Raw genomic sequence first — 13,193 nt, forward strand, 5'->3', positions numbered from 1 at the left:
TCAAGGCAGCTGGCGGATCCAGACTTGGGAAGTCGGGATGATGAGCTGCCTCGTCTGATGGTAGTGACGTCAGCAGAAAGCGGACTTCAGACCACTCTCCACTCTAAATAGAGGAGAAGCCCAGCCTAAAAAGGACTTCTCATTTTAAAGTGGAGGGCCACCCTGAAAAAAAATACATTAAAAATTAGAAAAAAATCTGAAAAAAAAATGAATTTTTTTTTTTAACTTACCAGAAATGGCTGTTGCTAGGCACAGCATCCTAATCTGCCTCTTCCTCCTCCGCGGAGATCTTCTATCTTCTCTCCTCCGTGCGGCGTCTTCTGGGTAATGGGTCGCGCTGTGTTCTGGGAACTGTGTGTCCCAGAACACAGCGCGCCCCCTTCACAAAGCGCTGCGTGACTCGCGCATGCGCAGTAGGAAATGGGCAGTGAAGCCGCAAGGCTCCACTGCCTGTTTCCCTTAGCCAAAATGGTGGCGCCAGGGCCCGAGAGCCGAGGGACGGGTCAGCCTCGGGCGGCCGACATCGCGGGCGCCCTGGACAGGTAAGTGTGCTTATTAAAAGTCAGCAGCTACAGTGTTTGCAGCTGCTGACTTTAAAAAAAAAATTTTTTTAAACCGGCCCTCCTCTTTAAGTACATTAATATACTGGAGTATATTTTTAGTGGGTTCTCATTATTGTAACAGGTACTTCAATGTAATTCTTGATCTCACAATACACACTGACAGGATTATTAACATGAAGGTACAGCATGTTTGATTTGTAGTGGGAGCACCTGAAGACATGTAGTTGTGTACAAATGATGTTTGATGTTTTCCTGCAGATCATACAAAGATGATATCTGAAACCAGGAGTGATTGCAGTAACACAACACCGAAAAAAGAGGACAGCTCTTCCCATTCTTCAGCCTGCCAGGTGGACACGACCACGGCTTTCCTAGACTCCCCATCTATCTGGAAAGGTGAGTTAAACCTCTACATGCATCCCTATGATTTCAGATGCTAGGTACAAAAGATTTTATTTTATTTCTTTTTTGTTCCTGTGTTTGCGCGCTCTTTACAAGCTTAAAGTGTGAGTTACGTAATATGTTTGAGTGCAGAAATTACTTTTGAAATTGTCATTTAGGTGTACTGTATATCTGTACCTATTGCATGCAACTTTTTTTTTTTTTTTAGCATTGATTTATTTTTAGTGCTGACTTTTATCACATTTTAATTTAAAGTCTATGGTGCCAAGCAAGAACCTAATCAAGTAAACCTAGAGAATAACACTCAGCTACCATATTGCACTGGGAGTTTTTCTTTTTATTGGCTTTAAAGTAGAAGTCCACCCTAACACTAAAATCTCTATCTACAGGCATGCACGATCCAAAGCGAATCTGTATTCAATACCACACATATTATAGAAGAGAACAGTTCAACACCCTGTGAAGAAGAAATCGTTATACCTTTTTCTGAAGCAGGTCCCATGCTGAGCTGACAGTGGATGCAGAGGAGGCAGCTGACAAGACTCCCCCATAGCAACTCTATGGGTGACGTCACTTCCCACTCATTTCCCAGCCGTTGTTGGCTGTGTCCTCTGCAGAGCTTCTGCTGCTGAAGACCAGACCAGAGTGGCTTCAAAAACATTTTGAATAGTGATTTCTTCTTTACGGGGCAAGATGGGTTAGTGTTAGATGGTGGATGCCTGTAGATTTAGAGATTTTAGTATTAGGGTGGACTTCAACTTCATTCAGCATGATTTAGTGGAGAGGGTAACATACACGTTAGGTACTTAAAGGGCCAGTCTTCTGATCCCTGGTTTGGAACAGAGTTAAGCTTTAGTGACCTAATGTACTTGTCATGCAGTATGTCCTAGGTTGGGCAGGCAGCTGTATTCTGTAGAAATCTTCTGTGCAGGGTGCCCTATCCTCCTGATCTTCCAGTGCTGAGGAATCATATAGCTTTCTGTGAAGCCTCAGTGAACAAGTTACCGATGGGGATCTGTCCCTCCTCCCTCCTCTTCCATTATAAAAACCTGTTTCATAGTGTACACTGCATGTAATATATTCTGTGCATGGGAGGAGAGAATCATATGATTCTTCAGACTCTTCTGCAGTCGAAGATTGGGTTAGGAGTGTGCATTATGAAACTGTTCTGTGGGGGTCACCATCAGGAGCTTGTTCATTGCTGCTTCACAGGACACCTGGTGCTAATAACTTCCCCAGTGCAGGATCCAGCTGCATGCAAAATGTGGATACTTCTTCATTGCAGGTAGGTTGGGTCAATAAAGCTATAGAGATTGTTTTTTTTTTTTTTTTTTTTTCAGCCTTGATTTCTCAATCCCCCCTTTCTTTTCTTTTTTATTTAATTTATTTATTTTTTCTTTATACAGTTTTGGGTGGTGTGTGGGTGTGATTTGCTTCCAGGCCTTTAGTGTTGTCTTTGACCACAGTTGGAAATCTCCCACTTCTGTCATATCAGAGGTGACTCTGCTCTGAACTGAAATTCCCAGTTTTTATCTTCAAAGAATATCTTCGACATTTCCCTTTGGAGAATCCACTAGGAAAGGTGAAACATGCATTTTGGTACCACCATGTTGTCACTGCCCCAGTATTGGGCTTTCCATTAGATTAAATAGGGAATGGGCTCTGGCTATATGTATAAATGTTCACCAGATCTGTTGTGGTGTGTTCGGAGATTTGGGGAGGTTTCAACACAGGGGTCCCAGGCAGTGGAAAAGGTCAGATTAAACCCTATGTACTTAGCAATGTAAAACATTTTTTATAGGTTTAAATGTGCTCTGACCCGCTTCAATTTCACCCTGCAGGTTGGGGAGGGACGACGCTTCGCTGGCTTTTGGTGTTAAGTCTGGCTGGGAACATACTTTTCACCTCCGTGTACCTGTACAGAACTGTCTACACTACTGACTCCGTGTAAATACCTCCCCCCCCCCCCCCCCCCTTCCTCTGAGCAATGTGTCACTTGGTGCTCCTGAATATCCTGACACTGCCTGACCATCACCGGTGCTGCCCCCTGGCTGCTGCGCGGGCTCCTGCCCCCGATCATTTCTGTATTATAGGACTTTGTTCTGTATTGTGAACTGTGGCGATTTACACATCCAGCTGAAGACTGTATTAAATAGAGAAAATGAAGAAACAAGCTCTACATATGGTGTTTTGTGGCGTCATTCCTTTTTGTTAACATCATGTTTCAATTTAGAATGCAAAAGTGCCTACAGACCCGTTCACCCGGTCTGGAGTATTAGGACACACTGTTTTGTGACCTTCACAAAATATAATCAGATAAAGGCAACTTGCTACCAGCAATTTCTAATGAACTTCAAAATAATCACAGCTGTAAGTGATAAGGTTCATTCATTTAGTCACATTTGCAGTGGAAAGCATGTGTTTTAAGTGACTGGTGCGCTTTAATAGTTATTAAAGAGAAACTTCACTCGGGGGGGGGGGGGGGGGGGAGAAATACTGTAGCTATTGACTTTTAATAAATATTCACGTACTAGTCCAGGAATCCTGCGCTGCCCTCATCCAGCCCAGTTCTTTACCAGTCTTCAGGTCCCCAGTGCTGCCATCTTTGATGTGGGAAACCGATTGTGAATTACTGGTGCTTCACAGCCAGCTACCCACTGCTTGTGTGCTTTCTCAATGGATCTGTGACATGCCCTGGGAGGTTGCAGGTAGGGGAAGGGCCGAACTTCCCCTCCGTTTGCTTAGGCAATCTGAGTGGAAGTGGAGCAGGTCCCTGTCAGAAATAGAGGCGCAGTGGGGCACATATGAGAGTATGAGAATCATCGGTGCCGCCCATCAGTGACATCTCATCAGCGCACATCGGTGATGGAGAAATTGTTTACAAAATTTTTATAACCAAAACTTTTTTTTTTTATGTTGCAGTCTTTTTTTCACTTGTTTAGCAAAAAAATAAACCCAGTGGCAATTAAATACCACCAAAAGAAAGCTCTGTCTCAAAACAAATTATAAAAAATGTCATATGTGTACAGTGTTGCATGACCGCGCATTGTCATTCAAAATGCTACAGCGCTGAAAGCTGAGCTGGGCAGGAAGGGGGTGAAAATGCCTGGCTGGCAAATGGTTAAAAAGGATGATTTGATATCTTCATGAATGTGAAGTATACAGGACTTCCAACTTTATAAAAATACATAGACTTTGTTACCGAGACAAGCATTTCTCACCCTTTATTCAGTCAAAGCACCCTTTAATATTATACACAATCTCAAGGCACCCCATGTAAAAATTGAAACAGTTTTTCATAACCAAGCAACATTTACACACGTAGGACACCCAACGTTAGAGGTGATTTATTCTTAAAAAAAGCAAATACATCTTTGCACACTGGTACTGACTAGTATTCCAGTGTTTCTTTTGTCTGCTTCTATCCCTCATTTAGCTAATGTGACCCCAGTGCTAAAGAAGAGGGGGAGGGGCAAACAAGAATACTGTGCAGGTGCCTGACATCCTCCTTATCTACTGAAGATGGCATCAATGGTTACATGCCAGTGGGCCACACTATACCCCGGGTTGCTGCACAATAAAAAAAAGTGGCTTTGTGTAACAAAAAAAACGCAGCACTAATCCATGTGCCAGCTTGCCGACAATTTGGGCAAGTTGGGGAAATTTTTAGGCATTTTGCCAAGGCATCCCTGAAGGCATCCCAATGTGTCACAGCATTCTAGTTGAAAAAGGCTGATCTATACATTTATTTAATGAAGCAATACACCGAAAAAGGAAAGTTCTGCTTTTACTCCTCTTCTCCCTACGCTACTACTTTTGGATTTTTTTGGGGGGGGGGGGGGGGGGGCAGCAGGTACCTTACCCCCACCGGTCCATGTACGCTTCCCTATGCAGAGCAGACACAGCCCACTCTCCTCTATGGGGCAATTGGATGGAAACAGACCGCCTGTCTGTTTCCATGCGATTTCATCCGATCCGCTAAACAAATGGTAAATAGTTCCCCCATCCATCTGGTGGACAGGATCGGATGGTGGCGGTCGTCAGCAGACATCCACTGCTCCATAGAAGACTGGAGGGTCCAATCCGGTCTGCCTGAAAAACTGACAGGCGTTCCTGATCGGATCGCCCATGTGAAATGGTTAACTGAACAAGCTGAAGTTATAAGCTGGTAAGTTGTCATTTTTTTTTACCTGCAAAGAAATGTGTATTGATTATTATTATTATTTTTTTTTTAAGTGAACTTTTTCTTTAAGGTCTGATGCACACAGGCACATGCCTCCATATAGCGTAATCATGCAAGCTTATTTCGGTGTCTGGGAGCTATTGGGGCTGCATATCGCCATTCGTAGACATAGTAAATAGGTGTAAGCAGCTGTATGCAGGGATATGCTGCTACTTGCTTAGGGTGGAGCATGCATACACACATAACATCCTGAAAGTGGTTGAAAATGTAAATAAATAAAACTTTAAAGCGGAGGTACATCCAATTTTATACGTTTTGGTCAATCAAATTGCATAAATGTATTCATTCTTAAACTGAACTTTTTTTTTATCAAGTCTACCTGTGTATTTCTGCTTTTCACCTTAGTTTGTGGTATATAACCCCTGTGGCTATGGGCGGGTATTTTGCTGGTATATACGTAATGTCCTGTGTGCCGCACTGTCTCCTGGGAGCTTGTCATTGTTCCCAGGAGTCATTGCGGAGGCCCGCCGTGAGTTCTCGCAGGATTTGGAAAGATGAACTTCCTACAACGCTGCCCATTGTGATGGCAACCAGGAGGTTTACGACTGAGCATGTGCGGCAACAAGGAACCAGGAAGTTAATGCTTGTGGGCTTCGAATGCCCGCAAGCAAGATGAAAACGGCCATCCACATTTTTTAGAACTTCTTTACAATGAAACCGGACATCAGGGGAGATAATTCATCAAAACGGTGAGTGTGCCATTGTCAATCTGTGATTGTGTTAATGTTTGGGGTGGGGGGAAAGTTGGTGGACCTCCACTTTAAATAGTAGCACAGTGCCTATGCATGTTTTTAGCACTGGTTCCTACAAAATGTCAAGTGTCACTTAGTGTCTGATTGTCTGCCGCAACACGTTGCTGATTGCTGATCGCTACACGTTGCTGATTGCTGCCATTACTAGTTTGAAAATTTTTAAAAAATCCAATAGTTTGTTGATGCGATAACTTTTGTGCAAACCAATCAAATGCTTATTGGGATGTTTTTTCATCCAAAAATATGTAGCAGAATATATTGGCCTAAATTTAGGAAGAAATTTAGATTTTTTTTTTTTTTTTTTCTATTGAATATATCAAAGTAAAACGATTGTGTGTTTTTTTTTTTTTTTTCCCCTCCAAATTTGTCAGGGTTTTTTTTTTTTTTTTTTTTTTTTTTTTTTTCATAGTTCAAAAAATAAATAAAACCCAGAGGTCATCAAATACCACCAAAAGAAATCTCTATTTGTGGGGGAAAAAAGGACATGCATTTCATTTCAATGTTGTATGACCGCACAATTGTCAAAGTAACGCAGTGCCACTGTGCAAAAAATGGCCAGGTCAGGAAGTGGGGGGGGGGGGCGGTGGTCGGGGAAAGAGAATGCAAATGTTTCACATTGAATAGTTTTTCAAGTGCTTTTGCGTTTAAAAAAAAAAAAAAAAGCATCTGAAGAACAATACTTCGCTTTAAAATCACTGAATGTGTTCACACTGGGGTGGTGCGCTTCCATTGCGGTTAAAAAAATGCCATTTGGAGCATGTTTTGGGAGATGAGGGGAAAAAAATGCACCTTCCCATTGAAAGCAATGGGAAATGCAGCAAAAGTGCACGCTTAATGTGTTTTTTGGTGCAATTTTTGAGTCGCATGGCCGTTTAAAAAAAACACACTGCAATTGCGGTAAAATTGCATATGCGGTTTTGCTGTGGCTCAGTGTAAAAGTAACCTAAATGATTCGTCTCATTCCTCTAACTGCTACCTTGGCAGGACAGCTTGTTCTGTTGAAAAACAAACTTATTGGAGGGATCGCCAGGTGAAAAGTAAACTAATGCAGCCATCACATCTAAGAATTGGGTAAGCTGCAATATAGTAAATGTTTGCTTTTGGGTTTAATACCGCTTTAACCACTTACCCACCGCCGGCCGTCATATGGCATCCTTGAGTCTGTGGGGTTATATCTGAATGATGGGTGCAGCTACAGACATCATTCAGATATCGGCTTTTTCAGACGGCGATTCCCTACACCATAAGAAGGATCATAGTGGCTGTTCTGCCGCTTGATCGTTCTTCCGGGTGTCCCAAGAGGACGCCCCCACCGCCCTCCTGTGCTTCTACTGACTCACCGCTGAGTCGGAGACGGGACCCGGGTGCGACCATAAAGATTTCCGGCGGACCAGATGGTCGCCGGAGTCTCTGATTGTTCGGAGGGCGAGCGCGATGTTATGACTCCATGCCCGGCCTCTGGATTCAAACAAACGACGCTGCCTCGGCTGGAAAGCCGAGTTAGTTTTATTTTTATTTTTTTTATTTCACGCTTCCCAGCCTAGAGGTGAGATGTGGGGTCTTATTGTAAAGAGGACCTGTCATGCCATATTCCTATTACAAGGGATGTTTACATACCTTGTAATAAGATATATTTTTTTTGATCACTTTTATTCCTAATTAAAAAGTGTCAAACTAAGAAAAAAAGTAAAATTAATAAAAAAAAAATTTTTTAAAGTGCCCCTGTTCCTGTGAGCTCAAATGCATATGTAAGTCCCGCCCACCTCTGAAAGCCGTGTTTAAACAACACATGTGAGTTATTGCCGTGAGCGTTAGAGCAAGCGCAATAATTATAACCCTAGACGGCCTCTGTAACTCTAAACATGTAACCAGTAAAGAAAAAAAAATGAAAGCGTCCCATAGGGGGATTTTTGAAGTGGTTGTATAGTCAAAATTTGAACTTTTACCTATAAGTAAGGCTTACCTGTAGGTAAAGAAAAAGGAAAAAAAAAAATCTCCTAAACCTGTATGGTTAGGGGGATATTCTCCTCGCAATGAGCCGCTGACTGCAGCCACACATGCACACAGGGGATTCCCAGCTGCAAGACACTGGACCTTGCCGGAAAGAAGTCTCCTGTGCGTGGGAGTGACGACATTGGAAGACACGCCGAGGGAACATGTCCTCTGGATTGGGTGAGAGGTCGGGGCCTTGTTCTAAGGCGTTTCATAATGACCTAGTACACGGTGCATACTAGCTCATTATGCCTTTTGCCTTACAGGGGTATTAAAAAAAAAAGTGTCAGCGGGGTTACAACCACTTTAAGTACTGAAGATTGGCGCCATGCCTTGAGCGTGTGCGATTTTGAAGTATGACATGTTAGTTATCTATTTACTCGGTGTAACTTCATCTTTCTTTTGGAAAAAAAAAAATTTGGGCTAATGTTACTGGTTATTTTTGTTTGTGTCCCCCGTCTCCCCCCAACAAAAACACCTTAGAAAATTTGCTGCGCAAATACCAGGGTCTTTGCTTAACAAAAAAAAAACACTGATATAATGTTTGTAATTTTTTTTTTTTAGCAAAGAAATTATGATTTTTACATGTAGGAGAGATATTTCAGAATGGGCCTGGCTGGCAGATGGTTGAACTTTAGTTCCATATTGTGGCAATGGCTTTGCTCTTTCCCCGCCGGTCAGTCTTGGTTACATTGTTGCAGGGTCAGAGGCAGGCCAGTAGATAGCAGTACAGCTGACCTCTGCCTGACACCGAGTGGGCGGGGCCGCAGGTCCCCGGCATGCTTTTTGTTTACATTTACGCTCTAACTGACAGCCTGGGGGCGGAGTTTAGGGAGCCACTGGGCGCTTGGCTTTCATAGAGCGGAAAGGCGGTGGGCGTTGACTGGGCGTGTCCTGGGCTAGTGGAGCGATATAGGGATAGGCGTGGCTGGTGGCAGTGAAGGTGGTGACAGGTAGCAGTGGGCGTTGCTGTGGACCATGTGCATTGAGTGCTGTTTATCACCGGACAGGAAGATGGCTGAGCAGGCGTCAGAGACCCCGCAGGACACCGCTGCATCCCCGGAGAATACCCCGCAGGACACCGCTGAATCCGCGGAGGAGACCCCGCAGGGGACAGCGGAGAAGCCGCCGTACTCCTACGTGGCTCTGATCGCCATGGTGCTGGAGGAAAGCCCGGAGAAGCGGCTGTCGCTGAGCGGGATCTATGAAGCCATAGGGCGCCGGTTCCCGTATTATTCCCGGCTGGAGAGGAAGGGCTGGCAGAACAGCATCCGCCACAACCTCAGCCTCAACCAGTGCTTCGTCCGCCTGCCCCGACAGCCCGGCCACAAGGGCAGCCTGTGGGCGCTGGACCCCGCCTTCCACGACATGTTCGAGCGGGGCAACTACCGGAGGAGGCGGCGGCTGAGACGTCCCCAGCAGCCCCGGAGCGGAGACCCCCTGACCGCCTTCCGATACCACCAGGAGCATCCACAGTGCTGCTTGCAGCCCCCCGGCTACTACCACTGGGGGCCTGGGGCTCCGATCCTCTTCCCGGGGCCCTCCAACAGCCCCTATCCGATCCCCGGGTCGTTCCAAGGGGAGATGTCGCCATTACCCTACTGGGAGCAGGAGATGCACTACAGGGGCATGATGCCAGCCATGGTGGAGGTCTGTCCTCAAATGCCAGGCTACAGCTACAGAGCCCTTCTGGCTGAATGAACACATGTGCCAACTTCATCCACTGATCTTTACTCTGTGCCAAGGTCATCGTCTCAGTGCCATCTTCATCTGCTGATCCCCAGTCTGTGCCAACATCATCCACTGATCTCCACTCTGTGCCAACTTCATCATCTCAGTGCCATCTTCATCTGCCGATCCCCATTCTGTTCCAACATCATCCACCGATCTCCACTCTGTGCTATCTTCATCCTCTGATTTCCATACTGTGCCAGCTTATTGCCATCAACAACTTCATCCATAGATCTTCTCTCTGTGCCAGCTTCAACTGATCTCTTCTGTGTGCCAACATTGACATTGCTATGTGCCACCCCAAGCTTTATACGCTATAGCACGTCCTCTGATAGTTGGGCATCATCACCTGTCGTGCCGAAATTACTGTGCCAGTCCCCTTACTCCCCTGTTATTCAAGGCCTGAGCCAATTTAATTCCTGTTATAACTCCTATAAACAGTTCTGGCAGCCTAGCTTCACCATAATCCAATCTTCACCGCCCTACCAAGCTTCAGATGTCTCCTGACGGCTTCCAGCAAGTGCTACCAATACCCAGAGACATCAATGTGTTGTGAAAAGTTCTACCTTTGCCAGCTCTGCCATCCACCCTTCGCTATCCTATGTCTTTGTGAAAACTCATTTTAATTTCTAGCTCTGAGCTATGGTTTTTGCTCTGGCTGAACAAACCATCTTCACTTGCCTTTGTGCATCCGGGCCACAAACACGGGTACAATGACCATGCCAGTCTTCTGCGTCACCATTTTTATTCCAGATCTGAGCAGATTAATTCTAACCACAGCTCTGACTACCTTCGCCAGAATCCAAACCCCCACTGCTCTATCAAGCCTCAGATGTTTCCTTACAACTTCCAGCGGGGTGCCAACCCTTCCCCCCCCCTTAAAAATATAAAAAATCAATTTAAACTTCTGTGCCCAAGTGGACTTTCTGAAGCTGAACTTTAAAAAAAAAAAAAAATTTCTCCGGAGTTGGGCTTTATGGCAGGCTATGGTTAAAGTTCATAGTACAACATCAATATTTAACTGCCATTTGGGGCATCATTGCTTTTTTTTTTTGTCTCTTCTGACTGCTGAAAGGTTCTTACTGTTCCAATACTCTACATTGTGTGGGCACATTTTTTTTTTTTTTTTTTTTTTTACGGGTCATAAAATACATTTTTGTACAGTTCCCTTTATCTAGGTTTTCTTTTTTACAGGCTGAACATTGTAGTACATAGTACTGAGCTTTTTTTTTTTTTTAATGAGACCCTGTGCCCTTTTCTTATTCAGGGTAAGGAGGAAGAGTCTGTTTAAAGCCCATCCCCTGATCATCTTATACTTGCCTTCCCAGCACTTTCCCATTGCTCCTTTCTTTAAAGTTGCCACCTCAAAATGCTTAGGTTGTCTCGGTGTAGAGGGTAATAGTGATGTCATGCCCTCGGTCGTGTGACAGGTTCCTGGTAGACCTGAGTACTGCTTCCTGGCAGGAGGTCACGTCCCCCCCCCCCCCCCGAAATATTAACGGACTATAAGAAAAATCAATTTGCCCTGAGTAATCGAGGAGGATAGGGTCTCTTTAAAAAGGCTGTGAATACAGTGGAACCTTGGATTACGAGCATAATCCGTTCCAGGAGGATGTTTGTAATCCAAATCACTTGCATATCAAAGCGAGTTTCCCCATAGAAGTCAATGGAAATGAAGATTTTTTGTTTTCGCATTGACTTCTATTAAATGCAATACCGCATGTGGCCAGAGGTGGGGGCGCCAGAGAGCCTCGGAAATACTTGAGGACAGCTCCGAAAGCCTTGGGAACAGTGTTTCCGAGTATTTCTGAATGGCTCCGAACCGTTCAAAGTGTCCCTGGCGCCCCTTCGCCTCTGGCCAAATGCGCTACTGCACCGCCCATTAGCTTGAATTCTGCTCGTATTGGGAGCCAACACTCAGAATATAAAAAAGTTGCTCGTCTTTCAAAACGCTTGTTAACTGCGTTACTCATAAATCAAGGTTCCACTGTATATATTTATATATACACATGTTTAAAATCCATTTCTCTCTCTTGTTCTCCCAGGTAAAAAAAAGTTGTGATTATTTTGCATTCCTTCTATACATGAATGGTGTGGTAGATTTTACTTATTGGGAAGCTACATGTTGCAATATGGCATGCTGGGAATTGTAGTTCACCAACTGCTGATGTTCTGGTTTGACTGATTATTGATTATTCCTTTTGATTTTTTTGCGTGTGTCCCATACATTTCCTATAAGTTTGTTTATAGCCTGTTAATTTCATAATATACAAGTCCAAAGTTTTAACTAAATTAACGTTAAATGAATTGTATTGTTCTTGTCGTCAAGCATTAAGTGCGACTATTCTGAGGAATCCAATACTACTTATGGGAGGGGTCACACGTTGGCGCCAAAGGGTCACTGAATGTTTTAGGTCACGTGTACGGGGGGGGGGGGGGGCTAAATACCGGCCGTACAGCATAAAATAAACCTGTGTTCACATCGCCTGGAAGCCCCAACTGCAGTGCATTTCTGTCCGTAGTCCTGTATTACAAAATCCGCTGTGCGTCTGTAATCTAAATATCGGGGCTCGTAATTACAGGTTTAGCACATGGACGTGTTTTAATGAACACAACACATGTGCGTTCAGAACAAACATGTCCATGTGCGTACGCCTGTAAATGCGAGCACCAGCGATTGCTTGAGATTACAAGCGCACAGTATAGTTTATAATATGGACAGAAATATGCTGCAAGTGGGGCTCCTTGGCGCTGTAAATAGACCTATTTTATGCTTTATTGCCATATGCCTGTATTTGCGTCCATGTGCATTTAACTTTATTGTGTGAATGGAAAAAAAAATGTATGCCTTTTTTTTTTTTTTTCTACTCCTTGTTTGAAAATAAATATTTTTGTATAGTTCAAAAGAGTTTTATGGAAAATTGTAAAGTTTACAAAAGTTTTTTTTATTAAAAAGTTTATTTCTGTTAAAAGTAAAGTTTACTTTATTTTTTTTTTCTTTACAAATAAGTAATAAATTGACTTTGTACTGTGATTGAACCCTCTCCAGGTAAACTATTATACAGATTTAAAGTGCTACTAAACCCAGGAGCCTTCATTCACTATCTCTAGTCTCTCACAAAATGCAGTTATTTTAGTAATTATAAACTGCTAAATACCTTTTCTCATCAGCAGTATATACCGTAGTAGTTTTGTGTCTTCTATCAGTATCTGGTTAAAGCTTGTAGGAGGAGTTTTCATTCTACTCTGTAGACAGAGGCTGCAGGACTCCTGACCTTCTGTTTGGACACTCCTGATTGGCCCTGTGCTGATCACATGCACCCACCCATTCTAGCAATACACACAAAACTGAGCATGTGCAGAGTGCCCTCAAGGCTCTGTTCTATCAGCAGGTGGATTGGGGGCAGTGGAAGAAGGGGAGGATCAGAGAAGACAGGATCAAACAGCCTGTTTACACAATGCAGAGGAGGATTAACCCCTTAGGCTCCACAGTGAGTATAAAGAGCATGC

At 43.9% G+C, this 13,193-nt stretch overlaps 2 protein-coding genes across 2 annotated transcripts in view; both read left to right on the top strand.

Moving 5' to 3' along the window:
- The window catches only part of TMEM201 (transmembrane protein 201), a 75,394-nt gene extending 72,250 nt beyond the window's left edge, over window positions 1–3,144 (top strand). Inside the window, exons 10-11 of the mRNA XM_077458040.1 lie at window positions 822–959; window positions 2,807–3,144. Coding sequence (XP_077314166.1) covers window positions 822–959; window positions 2,807–2,916 — 248 coding nt within the window. The 3' untranslated portion in view covers window positions 2,917–3,144. The remainder of the gene's footprint in view (window positions 1–821; window positions 960–2,806) is intronic.
- Window positions 3,145–8,490: 5,346 nt separating this feature from the next.
- Window positions 8,491–12,109, top strand: LOC143934430 (forkhead box protein S1-like). Its single transcript, XM_077458042.1, has one exon. The coding sequence runs from the start codon at window positions 8,931–8,933 to the stop codon at window positions 9,651–9,653; it is 723 nt and encodes a 240-aa protein (XP_077314168.1). The 5' UTR covers window positions 8,491–8,930; the 3' UTR covers window positions 9,654–12,109.
- Window positions 12,110–13,193: the final 1,084 nt, after the last annotated feature.

This window comes from Lithobates pipiens, unplaced genomic scaffold (assembly GCF_037356315.1).
Source record: "Lithobates pipiens isolate NorthernLeopardFrog02 unplaced genomic scaffold, aLitPip1_a1.2 Scaffold_27, whole genome shotgun sequence".
NCBI lineage: Eukaryota > Metazoa > Chordata > Amphibia > Anura > Ranidae > Lithobates > Lithobates pipiens.

What these genes read in the sequence shown, in the direction of transcription:
- LOC143934430 (XM_077458042.1), top strand. Translation starts at nt 8,931, where the DNA reads ATGTGCATTGAGTGCTGTTTATCACCGGACAGGAAGATGGCTGAGCAG.